This window comes from Hibiscus syriacus, unplaced genomic scaffold (genome assembly GCF_006381635.1).
Source record: "Hibiscus syriacus cultivar Baekdansim isolate YM2019G1 unplaced genomic scaffold, ASM638163v2 tig00009009_pilon, whole genome shotgun sequence".
Classification (NCBI taxonomy): Eukaryota; Viridiplantae; Streptophyta; class Magnoliopsida; order Malvales; family Malvaceae; genus Hibiscus; species Hibiscus syriacus.
This window is the reverse complement of record NW_024062181.1, coordinates 1,384,170-1,398,226: the sequence shown is the minus strand read 5'-3', so window position 1 is coordinate 1,398,226 and position 14,057 is coordinate 1,384,170. Positions and strand designations below refer to the sequence as shown.

Sequence of the window (14,057 nt, the reverse complement as noted above, 5' to 3'; positions counted from 1 at the left end):
GGTAATATAATAATACAGGTGGGAATAATATGGAATACAGGTGCGGAAGAAAATTTTAATACTAATTTATTATGATCGTAGTGGAGAGTGAATTCGTCATGCTAAAATGGTAAATTTTCTAAGATATTATTATTTTAATTAAAAATTACTTTGTAATTAAATTCACATTTTTAGTCAAAATAAAAGAATTCGTCATTCCAACACGATAAGTTCCTCGAGATGTAAATGACAGTTGGATCTTAATTCTTTAATTTTAATTGATTCTTGTGGAAACTCATATATATATAACTTTAAAGAAGCCAATGATAGAAAGCAATCTATCAAATAATTTCAATGATTAAAATTTAAAATAACATCTTAAAAATTTCATCATTTCATCACGACGACGAGTTCTACTCCAATCACAATAAAATACTAATTTTTGTTCCTGTCTACACCTAAATTTTCCAAGTCAACTTGTATTAAAAAAATTGATGGAGTATTTTTTATTTATTATATCATTGTATTCAACTATTGAAAGCTTCGCAAACTTTTTGAAAAGATCATCCCTTAATTAAGTCTTTTTTTAATAGAATTATCAATGTATTATATATTACTGGTGGGAGAAACATTCAATATTGAAATTTATAGAAATATAATATCCCCTATGCATCATTCCCAAACACTTATCCTCTAATTTAAGTTCGAAATAAAGATATTTTAGTCATTTTTAATTGAGTATTAAATTTAATCAAGCATTTAATAATATCATAGATATAAATATTTGATAATAGAAAACAATAAGCTTAAGGGGTTAAAAATGACCTCGAATTATTTTAAAAAAATCAATTATAGTCCTTTTTTTTGCACTCGATTAGGTTATTTGTGTACTTGAAATTATCAAACGCATGAAATAATTTTATATTTTTATAGAAACTTTTTATCTTCTTTTTCTTTGAAAAAAAATCCATTTTCATCTTCATTTTTGGATATTTCTGCAGGTTCCTTTGATTGCCTTTCTTTTTTAAACATGTAAATGAATGGCAGTAATTGTACTTCTTTCAAATCTTCTTCGTAGAATAGATCTCTGCGTCTTAAGACTTTAAGAAAATTCTTCTGTAATTAAAACTTTGGAAGAATATCTTCGAAAGAAAGGCCTTAAATACTAAATACCCTTGAAAAGCAACGACCCCACGAGATTTATCAAAGCTAGATATATTGTCAGTTGGTAGTATATACTGAACTTGTCAACCTACAAATAACAATAAAGGTTTTACGTCTAACACCAACATTAAGGATCATTATAAAACCTTTCATTCAAAACTAATAGAAGATATGGACTCTCCCTCTTCACTTGTCCTTTTTCTACCGTCATGAAGATAAAAGACTTTGATATCGATTAGACGTCTGATGATCAACATTACTCTTTACCTAAATCAGAAAGGGTGAACAACATATAACCACTTGATTCATTTATTCTCATCTATCAATCGCAACAATGATCATTGAAGAAGAGTTATAAACAATATTATTGGTTTTTAAATATTTAGGAGTCTCCCTTTAGCTTTTCAGACACAAGCTCCTGTCGTTGTAGCTCAAAGCACGAGACCTGTTGCAGACAGTGCGTTTTGCTATTCAAGTTCATACACCATTAATGAACCACAGACACCATTTGTGCAAAAGTTTTGTAAATAAAAAGGAAATTTGAGGAAACATCCATCAAAGCTATCATATAGGTATAGTTCTTCTAATCTGGATAATTTTGACAACACATTTGGGTGATATTACTTCAGATCTTTCAACAATATGACCAGCCATTTTCTCAAACAAGTTCCATTCTTCATCTTCTTTCAATGCTTCAATTGAAATGTTTGGTCGGGAATCTATGGATTCTAACACATATTTTGACTGACATTGATTATTACGGTGTTGATATAGTCGTTAATCTTATTGACATGACAATCAATATGTGAATGACTGGGAATCTTATTGATATAATCTTTAAGTCCTTGAAAATTTAAATCTCATGCAAAATAAGCCTTTAGGCTTTAGCTCCTCTAATTTATTGACTCAAATGATTTTTAGGCCCATGTATAATTTAATCTCAGTATCTTATCCTAATTCGTCTCTGATCATATAATGTTTGTTATATTCGATATCATTATATAATAAATATTATTTTATCAATTATCAACAAACAACAAACAAACAATCTACTACTCTAGTAGTATCACTTTATGCATGTTCTAGTGAAGAGAGTAGCTCAATTTTTATGGCTCTGGGACCCATTCCCTCATGCTTGCACATGCAATTGGAGTTCTCTTATCCTTTCCCTTTTTGAGGCCATTTCTTTTTCACATTTTGGTCAAAATCATGCTGGTGTACGATACAATTTATGAATTGAGTTTAGTTTGGGCATGGAAAAAATGAAGGGATTATTTGAAAATTTCTCAGGAAATTATGATTTTTTTATATTTTGTATTTATTCTTTTGTCTTTAATTATCAAATATCTTTCTTTTTTTTGAATAAGTAGAAAGATGTTACGTTCAAAACAAATGTCGAGATTCGAACCCACATAAAGTGAGATAATATAAGTATCATTGACCACTAAATCAATTAATGGATCTTACTACCAAACCTTTTTCTAACAATTTATAACAACATTGATATTAATCAGTTTGATCAAAAAAGTTACAATTTGACCTTGAATAGTTATTTATCAAGAATTCTTTTTTGAAATACTTTAAAAGAATAAAGATTTACAGAGAATTCTATACATTAGTATTTTTATAGTTTACAAAGAACAAATGTCACACCCCACATTTTTAAATTAAAATTATAAATTAATTTAGTTAATTTAGGAACTAAATTGCAAGTTTTTGAAGTTTGCAACTCGATTTTGATCTACAAGAAGTTCAGGGACTTAAACTTAAATTTTCCCTTTTTATTCGGTAGAGAAAAAATAAAATATAAAAGTGTGAATGAGGGGTTTCAAACCACTATTCATTAGTATGGACGATCATCACCCAACTATTTTGGCTAGGCCATTGTTAGTGTTATTTTTAATTAAATAACTGTTTTAATTGCTTAAGGCTCGGGTTATAATACCCAAATTCCCAAATTTCCAACCCTATCTGGTCTGAACCGTTGATTTTAACCAGATCCGTTGACTTTGATATTTGATCAGTTTGACCATTGATTTTGACCAAAAATTCAAAATTTTGTTAACTACTAGAACATGATGTGGTGTGTTTATAATTTTTTGAATTTTTTTATTTAATAACTTAAAAATTTAAAATAAAAACTAAATTTTCTCTAAAATCTTAAAAAAAAACCCTAAAATCTCCGATCCCAAAATATTAACTCCATCGTCGACAATATTTATCGCCGCCATTGTTCTAACTAATTGAACTTTGAGTGTCAATATAGTTAGCTGCATGGTGGGGTATCAAAAAGGTTATGGTCTGCATGGTGGGGTATAAAAAACGTCAGAAGCCGCCGTTCAACAAAAGTGGAGAATGAGAGAAGCTATGTAGTTTAAGTTGGGTTTCAGAAGAGAGAGTGAGGCGTTTTAGGAAAAGCATTGGTAATACCATGCCGACCACCGCCATGAGTTTACTTTGGTATCGGAGGGCAGCGCCGCCGCCGCTGCTAGGATTTTTGAGTTTGGAGACGAAATGCACATGAAACTATAATGCGAAAATTTGGGCTTAGTCCCCAAGTTATTTTGGGATTTTAGAATTAATCTTAGTGTAAAGTACACAGATAATCATTGTTTTGTTGAGTCCATCAACTATTAAAAGCTATAAAATAATCATCTGACTATTCATATGTTCAAAGCTCATCATCTTTTGTTAAAAAAATTGGTTGTCCTCTAAGCTAGACGTTAACGATTAGGATATGATAAAATATGATCAGAGAATTTCAAACGACTATACAACTCAAACAGTTTTGAGATTATATTTTATCATATCTCATTCAACAAGTTAACCTTAAACTTAAACGACTATTATTTTTTTAACGAAAAAGGACAAGGTTGAAACATATGAATAATCGAGTCGTCATTTTGTAACTTTTAATAGTCAAGGGACTCAACAAAATAACGCGCTATAGTCGGGTGATCTTTTGTAACTTTTAGTTGTTAAATGACTCAACAAAACAATACAATATAATTAGAAATATTTTATAACTTTTAATAATTAGAAGACCTAAAAAATAATATCTTATAATTAAGTAACCATTTACGTACTTTACTCTAATCTTAATTCCAATTTAAGATATATATTATTTGTGTTACCATTGTTTTCAAAATTTACGGAAATTAAAATTTAATGTGTAATTGATAAATTCAAAAGTTTAATGGTATAACTCCCCTAAAATTAAATGATATATGATATAGTTTACTTTAAAATTATGTAAGTATGATAAATAAAATGATTAATTTAAAATTAGTTTATAAAAACAATAGAATTTTTTTAAATCTTATCTACATATTCATTATTTTAAATTTTTAAATATCGTTTTAAATTAAAATACTGTTTATAGACAAAAAGCTAAAGTTAGTTGGCTTAAGGATGGGATCAGTCCACCAAGTTTTTTCACTCTGATATTGTTGTTGGGCACAAGAAAAATACAATCAGAGCTTTGTATAATGGAAATGAGAATAGATTGGAGACTTTTTAGGATATGTCTGCTGAGGTGCAGGACGTTTTTATCAAGCTTATTGGTACCAGGGATTGTAATGTTCAGGGATGTGATGTGGATAGTATCCGAGGTTTGCTTCAGCATGCTTTGCCTGAGGGTGTCGCTACATAGTTGAGTAAGGAGGTTACTGGAGCTGAAATCCGGACTGCTATCTTTGGTCAGGGGAGTCATAATGCGCCTAGGCCTGATGGGTATTCTTCCCTTTTTTTTTTAAGTCTGGCTGGGTTATTGTAGGGGAGGACTTTACTGCTGCTGTGAAGTACTTCTATAGTACATCTGTGATGCACCCTGCTTTCAATTCTACAACCATCGTGTTGGTTCCTAAGTCTCTCAATCCTAGTTCGACCAAGGATTTTCGACCCGTCTCCTACTGCTCTATGGTTTACAAGACTGTCACTAGGATTCTTGTGGATAGATTGGATCCCTTTTTTCCAAGTATGGTTTCACTCAATCAAACTGCTTTTGTGAAGGGGAGATGTATTGTGGATAACACATTGTTAGCTCAGGAAATTGTCAAGGGCTATGCTAGGAAAACCTTATCTCCTATGATTGCTCTTAAGATTGATCTTCAAAAGGCCTTTGATTCTTTGAATTGGGAGTTTTTGTCGGCTATTTTGGAGGCTATGGGATTAACAGCCGTTACTGGAGAAATTTAAGACCAAGTTGGGGCAATGGTCGAGCGGGCTTTTGAGTTATGCTGGGAGGCTACAGTTGATCAAGACGGCTAATTTTGGGTGTCGCTATTAACAGGATCAATCCCCCATTCTGTTATTAACAGGATCAATCAGCTTTGCATGCGTTAATTTTGGGAGGGAGAGGATAGTAAGGCTGTGGGGGCCAAAGTTGGTTGGCAGTCGGTGTGTTCCTTGAAACTTGAAGGTGATTTGGGGCTAAGGGACATTCGATGCTGGAACCGTGCTTGTATCATGTACTTTATTCGTAAATTGCTGGCTGAAGAGGGTTCCCTTTCGGTGGCCTGGGTCCATGCCTATGTGTTGGGGTATCTCCTAGTTTTTTTTTTTTTTTGTAAAGGAGACCCTTTCTTTTCATGTACTTTGTGCAAATTTTTTCTGCTTTCTTAGATAATATAATGCAACTTATCTAAAAATAAAATAAAATAGTATTTATATAAAATTTACAGTTTTAAAATAAATATTTTATTTACAAACTAAAATTTTATTTAATATGTTAAAATTAATGTTTTATATTTTTTTATAGAAATTTTATTAAAAATAGAAAATATTTAAATTACAACGAACGTTTACAATCAAAATCGTAAACTAAACACATAATAAGGACATTTTGCTAAACACAAAAAACTAGCCGTTTAAGATCACAAAAAGACCATACAAAAAAAAGATTAAAAAATCTAACCAATTAAACTCGAACAAAAGATAGATACGAACAAATCTGAATGCATTGATAAACGAACCACAAAATGAAATATTGAAAGTGAATTTGGATCGTAAAGTGAATTTATTAGTATTGCACATCTATTATGCAATTGGTAGTACCTATCCGTGTATAGTATTAACTCTAGACTCGTCCTTAGATAACAAACATGAGAGAGTTAGTATCTATAGCTATTCCAAATTCATTAAAATTAACAAAAAAATGTTTGAATATTATCTGAATTCTCCCCTGTCGTCATCCTAATATGCTTCACAAGTAGCCTACAATAGTGGTCTTTCCCAGGCCACCCATTCCACGTGGAAACAACTCCGGATGCACTTTAATCGTCGACGATAACCGAGACCAGTTTCTTGACATCGATGTCTAATCCAATGATGTTATCGTCGATAATGCGAGGGTAAGGCCACCTCGATTCACTTCTTTCGGCTGAAGAACTCGATTCACCTCGATTCCCGGTTTCTTGAAAACGAGTATTGATTCATCATTAAACAACCACAAACAATGAAGAGTTGGTTAAGGTTTCGCCATTTGGAGCCATCCGTAGGGTGTGCGTCCATTGTTCTACTTGCTCTTTTCATATTTTTTATCTATTTATTTTTATCTAGTCCGATCATTGTATTTTAAACAACTCTTACCTCAACTCTCTGTACTTGTGGAAAGTAGGTTCAAACTCTACTCTTTGAACAATGCTCTAGTAGCATAAGACTAGATTGAGAATATTCTGCAATCATATATATGAGAAAGATCAAACCAATTACATACTAAAATCATATGCAACAATGCTACAGTTATCATACTATATAACACCAGCTTACACAAATAACAACACTATTTTACATCTCCATTCCACAATACAATTGCCTTCTTTCCCTGTACAAGAAAAAACAATGTCATTTCATAATTCTAGTAGAAACAGTCCTTGAATGTGATAGAAGGAACATGTTGGACTTTGCCGAAATCCTCTGCTCTTTTCTTCACTCTTACTTTGAATTCAAAAGGCATACTTTCAATCTTCAGTTGTTGGAGGGTTTTAATGGACATCAGTCCATCCGGAAGCATCGTCAGCCCTCTGCACCTTTCTATCTGCAATTGTCGAAGACAAGGCATGGCTCCTTCCTCCATCCTCCACTCCTTCAAATGATTTAGATCTGCAAGGCTTAGGGACTCGAGTTTAGGAAAACCTTGTGCAGAGCAAAACATCACATTTCCAGTGAAAGCTTGCTGATGCAATTCCAAAACCTTCAAATTAGGCAACTTCTCTAGTGTTGGCATTGGATCTTCCCCAATATTGCACCTTCTCAACTTTATGTAAGCGAGATTCAGAGACAAGTGGTCGTACCGTGGTAACTCTCTTATCTCCACATCTAAACTCAACTTACAAATACTAACACAGCTTGAAAGGAGGTGATTCAAATGTTTTGGATCTATTCTTCCATAATTGAAAATGGACAAGGAATGAAGATATTTACTCTGGATGATGGGTGCATTCTTGTGCAGGTCCTCAGCATTAAAATCTTCGATCTCGAACGCCCCACGAATCTTCAACTTTCTAAGATTTGTCATGTTGCTGAGATCCTTTAGGTAACAATCCTTGGTGCTGAAGTTCACGAGTGTTTGGAGGTTTCTCAAAGTACCCAACTTCAACTTTCTTATAACACTAAATTTCTTAGGGAGATATAGATGTCTTAGTTGCTCCATCCTCCATATCACGTTGGGTACAAAAGCATCATCAATTCTTAAATCCAAGGTTTGCAAGCACCTCAAGTTGCCCAGAGATGAAGGTAAACAAAATAAGTCAATACCCCTTAGACTCAAAAATCTTAAATGGACGAGATTACCTATATCACTTGATAACTTGAATGCTGCCATGTTAGAAGAAGCTTTTCCTTCATAGGTAAAGACTCTCAGCAATTTGAAATTGTTGAACATGTATCTGAAAAGTTCATTTATTCCAAGAAACAGCTCAAGGTACCAAAAGTATGTTGCAATTGAATCAAAGAGGCATCCAATTTCATCTGAATCTTCAAGTTTTTTCAAGTAATCAAGCATTTTCCGGTGCACCGGTTTTCTAAATACCTTCATCTGTTTGTAATACTCATAATCCCTTGAATCCTCACAGAAGAACATAATTGACCGAAGATTTGGACATTTAATGCGCTGTATCCACAAAACATCGGTTGCAGAAACTCTATGGATCCTTCGTAGTGTGGAAATGGAACATGCATTTGACTGGTCAACAGTGCTGAGAAAACTTTCTTGTTTTGCTTTTGACGAGCAAAGATTTCTCATGAGATCGTGCATTTGAATTGTTTTGATCTTTAAGGTTGCGACGTCTCTTTCTCGTACTTGGACCATGCACCTTTCTACAAGCTCGAGTAAGTAACGTTCTGCCAAATCTTCTGTTATGCTCCCTTCATTTCCATCTTCTTCTTCCTCTGATAAAACGATACCTTCAGCAACCCATAGTTGAATCAGTCTATCGACTTGTATCTCAAAATCTTCCGGGAAATTGCCCAAGTACAAAAAGCATGGCCTTAAGTAGAATGGCAAATCATCATAGCTTAATGCCAGCACTTCTTCCACTCCATGGCCTTTGCCTCTCTTCAAGTAGGATCTCACATTTTCAGCTACCTTTTCCCATTCCTTTACTGAATCTTTTGTCACCAAAATTCCTCCCAGCACAACAATGGCTAATGGCAACCCTGCACAACGTTCAACCATTTTTTCGCCTAGATCTTTCATTTTCCCTTCATCTTTACTGCCTGAAAATTTTAAAATAAAATAAAAACTAATAAATTATTTGCACTTGTATAAATAATTTACCCAAAAAAGATTATGGAAAATAATGTAATTAATATTTTATTTTAAATAATTTATCTTTAAATTTTTAACTAATTTATAATTATACTTTAAGTCATTTATAATTTTATTTTTTTATAAATTAAATTAATGATGCTCGCGTCGTAGAATTTTTCTATTAATAGAATTAAACTACTTTCCTAGATAATTTAATTAAAAAAATAAAACTTTTATCTAATATGCCAGAGGTTCATGTGCTATTCAAGTAGTGTAGAATAGTTAAATGAAAATAAGTTAGTTACCGATAGAAGGTTGAGCAAATGCAATCTTTTGAAACAATTCCCAACTTTGCTCCTTGTTTAGGCATTGCAAGTCATGCAAGTAACCTCTGTTATCTGCATGTGAAACTACCTCTCTATTCCGAGACGTGATCAGTATCTTGCTTCTTGTCTCCTTTTCTGGAAACGCAGGCTTTATGCTATCCCATGCTTCATTGCTCCAAATGTCATCAAGTACCATTAAACATTTCTTCTCCTTCAGGAACTTAAACAACTTCTCTGATATCTCTTCTTCTCTGCTTTTCCAGTCAACTTCAAAGGGTATGTTCAGACCAGACAAAATGTCTAGCCAAACTCTTCTTTTCTGGCACTGCTCAGAAACATACACCCAAACCAAATGATCAAAATGATCTTTAATTTGGCTATGATGGTATATCTTTTTGGCAAGAGTGGTTTTCCCCAGACCACCCATTCCACATATGGAAACAACCATGGATGCACTTTCGGCGTCGACGATAACCGACACCAGTTTTTTGGCGTCGGTGTCTAATCCGACGATATTATCGTCGATAATGTGAGGATAAGGCCGCCTCCATTCCCGTCTTTCAGCTGAAGTACTCGGCCCTTCTTCCTCCCTTAATTCCTTTATGCCATATGCTTGCAATCGTCTGACCAAGTCAGTGATACTTGTAAAGATCTTCTCTATCTTTGATCTCGTTTTGTGAAGCATCCATCCCTCTTCCAAGATGCAGGCGGATCTTTTGATACAATTTGAAAGACCGCCTCTCCTCCTGGACCCGATCCTGAGAGCGAAGTCCTCGAAGACATCCTCGGCATCATAGGCAAGCTCTCTGATTTCGGCAACCCAAAGGCTTATCATCTTGTCCTTGGACTGTTTAGCATCGGCCTCGATTAAGAACCTTTGCATCCATTTGAGCTCCTTTTGTAGACGATCAACTTGCTCCTTCACGCCCCATAGGTAGATTGCTTCTTGAGCCAGTAGATTGCCAATTGTATTAACTGCAGAGGACACAGCAGACCAAGCCATGGCACTCACAAGTTTTTTTCTTTGCTGAGAAAATTCTTTGAAATATTTAGTTTCTGTACATTTGCAACACTGATTTCCCATACTATATAACATTTCATTGAAGTGCTGCGCAAGGAAAATTGGATTCTAAACCAATTGCTTTGCCTACTTGTTATAAAGAAAGGTATAACAATTATAGTTTTAAATTTACAGAATCCAACCTTTTTCTCTTTATCCATTCCTTGCAGCTTGTTCAAACAAAGAACGAAAGCGGGAGACAACAAATTTAAAGGTTAAAATATACTCCAAGTTTCTATATTCTTTGTACATTTAAAAGTTTGTCACATTGCACTAACCAAACGACCACAATGATGAAGGGACTTTTTGTTATATCTTGAGCTCCCAGTTTCGAGTCCCGGGTATGCAGTGATATGAGTGTTTATTATCATATAATTGAGCTCTCAGGTTCGAGTACCACGTATGTAGGGGTATGAGCGTTTATTATCAAATAGTTGAAAATTATTGAACATATAGTATCTTGTATGTTGGTCACTACGTCTTTTTCTTGTTACTTGAATACTAAGTTAATATTTTCTTATTTCAAAATGTCACGTTAATGAATTTAACAGAAGTTTGAAAATAAATAAATCGAACATATATCGTTATCATAACCCTACTAAAATACAATAAGAAAGTTTGGATTCTTAACACAGGCAAGTGATTTTGCAAAAGAAAAGGGGGGAAAAGGACTAAAGAATATAAAAGAAATTGAAGCAATCCAAGTCCTTTTCTTTTAACCATTCCTTACAGAAAGCTTAAGCAAAGAACAAAAGGGACAATAAGATTTTGATCATAAAAGCATTGCAGAATGTAATAATTCCCAAAAATAAAAAAATTGATGTTACAAAAGTTCCCGAACCAGATTGAGCTCCAGAGGGCACTCTTGGTTCGGCTACCGGAAGCAATATGCAGAGTAATTCTTCAGGGTCTTTGCCAGCTTCAGCAGCTGATGATGATGAACCTGTAAATGCATCTCGTACAACATGTGTGGTTGATGCAGTTGAGGATAATGTGCCTGATTGTGTTGTCCCGGATGCAAGTACGCTGATGAGAGTCGTAAGAGTAACAATGGTCACGCGATGTAAGGCGGGTGTATTCTAGCTTAAAGTCTATACAGCTCTACAGCCGAAGCAGAGTATAGGAATATGAATCGCAACAGTTTTAGCTGATATGGGAGTGCAACCTTATGATATTTTCAAAATATGGTGTGACAATATAAGTACAGTCCCTATGGCCGAAAATTCGATTCTACATGCAAACACCAAGCATGTTGATATAGACTTTCAATTCGTTCGAGAAAAAGGGGTGTCCAAACAGTTACAACTCAACCACAAGTGACAGATTTATTTACCAAACCTTGCCCGTGCAAATTGCAATCTCGTGTAAATAACAATAGAATCTACACCACAGAATATTACAATTGAATCTACACCAGCTTAGACAAGTAACAACACTATTAACATAACCAATTGGAAAAGAGATGAATATATTTATGCTTCTGTTGGTGTCCTAACAAATCTTGTGACAAATTAAGGTCTAAATATGCAAAATGTATAGTTTTGAATTAATATAAAAGGATTAATCATTTCTAAATTTAAGCAAGATTATGAAATCACCTGCCAATAATCATAATTACTATTTGTCACAGTCCTTGAATTTGATAGAACGAACATGTTGGACTTTGTTGAAATTCTTGTTAAAAGTCAGCACCGAAAACGGTGCATAAATGCACAATTCGGTGCAATGGTCAAAAGGAGTACACAATTGTTGAAATTTGCTAAATGATATAATCACATTTAGTCATTGTACTTTAGGGTATTTTCAAGATTAGTCCTTAAGCTTCAACTATAAATACCCTAGCTCATTTAGCTTCAAAACAATCCCAAATCATTCTAGCTTTCTCCAAATACTAGAGAATTTAGAGAGTTTCTTGAGAGTTGTTTTTCTCCTTTTTATCAAGAGATAATTATCATTGTTTTCTCCTTGTTAGATTAAGAGAAGTTGTAATTCTTATCTTCTCATAGTGAAATTCTTCTACCATTGCCTGTGGTTTTTACCCTATATTATTTAGGGGTTTTCCACGTAAAATTTGTGTCTTCTTTATCTTTATTTTCTCAAATTATCAGTTGCGATTTTACTTTATCTAATAGCCGTCTTCCGCAACAATTCTCTCCTCCTTCCTCCACTCGTTCTTTGAATGCCTTTGGCATACTTTCAATCTCATTTGTTCGAGGGTTTTAATGAACATCAGTTCATCCAGAAGCATCATCAGCCCTCTGCACCTTTCAATATGCAATTGTCGAAGACACGACATAGCTCCTTCCTCTATCCTCCACAACTCCAAATAACTTAGATCTTTAAGTCTTAGGAACTCGAGTTTAGTAAAACCTTGTGCAGAGCAAAACATCACATTTCCAGTGAAAGTTTCCTCATGAAATTCCAAAACCTTCAAGTTGGGCAGCTTCTCTAATGTTGGCATTGAATCTTCCTCAAGCTTGCACCTACTCAACTTTATGTAAGTGAGATCTAAAGACAGTGGTCATATTGTGGTATCTCACTTATCTCCACATCTAAACTCAACTTACAAATATTATCACAGCTTGAAAGGAGGTGATTCAAATGTTTTGGATCTATCCGTCCTTTACCATTGACAATAGACAAGGAATGAAGATATTTACTCTGGATGATGTGTAGATTCTTGTGCTGGTCATTGGCATCAAAATCTTTGATCCCAAAATGCCTCTGAATCTCCAACTCTCTAAGATTTGTCATGTTGCTGAGATCCTTTAGGTAACAATCCTTGGTGTTGAAGTTCACAAGTGTTAGTAGGTTTCTCAAAGTACCCAACTTTAGCTTTGTTATAACATAGTATTCCTGAGGGAGATACACATGTCTTGGTTGCTTCATCTTCCATATCACGTTAGCTAGCAAAACTCTTCTATTAACTCTTAAATCCAAGGTTTGCAAGCAACAATTTGCAATATTGGCTCAAATAAACGAAGTCCCCTTAGACTCAAGAATCTTAAATGGATGAGATTACCTATATGATTTGATAACTTGAATGTCATTCCCCGATTACATTTTCTTCCATTGTTGAAGACTCTCAGCAATTTGAAATTGTTGAGTATATATGTGTAAAGATCACAAAGTTCAAGTAGGATCACAAAGCCTAACAATAATAATGCAATTGAAAAAGAGGAACATCTATTTTTTGCTCGATCTTCATGTTTTTTTCACGTAATCAATCATTTTCCGGAGCACCGATTTTCTAAATACCTTCATCTGTGCTACATCCTCGTACGAGAACAGCTCACCGAAGAACACAAGTGACCGAAGATTTGGTCTTTTGATGCGTTGTGCCCACACAATATTGGGTGCAGAAACTCTATGGATCCTTGGTACTTTGGAAATCGAGCTCTCATTTGACTGATCAACAGCGCTGATAAAATTTTCTTGTTTTGCTTTTGACAAGCAAAGATTTCTCATGAGATCATGCATTTGAACTGTTTTGATCTTTAAGGTTGTGACGTCTCTTACTCGTACTTGGACCATGCACCATTCTACAAGCTCGATTAAGTAACGTTCTGCCAAATCTTCTGTTATGCTCCCTTTATTTTTATCTTCTTTTTATAAAACGATACTATCAGCAACCCATAGTTGAATCAATCTATACTATATTCTGGAATTCGACTTCTAAAAATGGTACCGATACTTGTCAATTGGTATCGATACACTTGGTATCGATGCTACTCCTTTAGTATCGGTATTGTTTAAAGGATTCATACAAGTTTGCCTT

General features: G+C 34.1%; 2 protein-coding genes across 2 annotated transcripts; one reads left to right on the top strand and one right to left on the bottom strand.

Moving 5' to 3' along the window:
• Positions 1-4,666: 4,666 nt before the first annotated feature.
• On the top strand, positions 4,667-5,340 carry LOC120202779. The gene is made up of 2 exons (XM_039203152.1): positions 4,667-4,754; positions 4,919-5,340. Exons 1-2 carry the CDS (start codon positions 4,667-4,669, stop codon positions 5,338-5,340), a joined length of 510 nt encoding a protein of 169 aa, XP_039059083.1.
• Positions 5,341-7,000: 1,660 nt separating this feature from the next.
• Positions 7,001-10,222, bottom strand: LOC120202778 (probable disease resistance RPP8-like protein 2). Its single transcript, XM_039203151.1, has 2 exons — positions 9,199-10,222; positions 7,001-8,859 (listed from the first exon to the last, which is right to left on the bottom strand). The coding sequence occupies exons 1-2, from the start codon at positions 10,220-10,222 to the stop codon at positions 7,001-7,003; spliced, it is 2,883 nt and encodes a 960-aa protein (XP_039059082.1).
• Between the last annotated feature and the right edge of the window lie 3,835 nt (positions 10,223-14,057).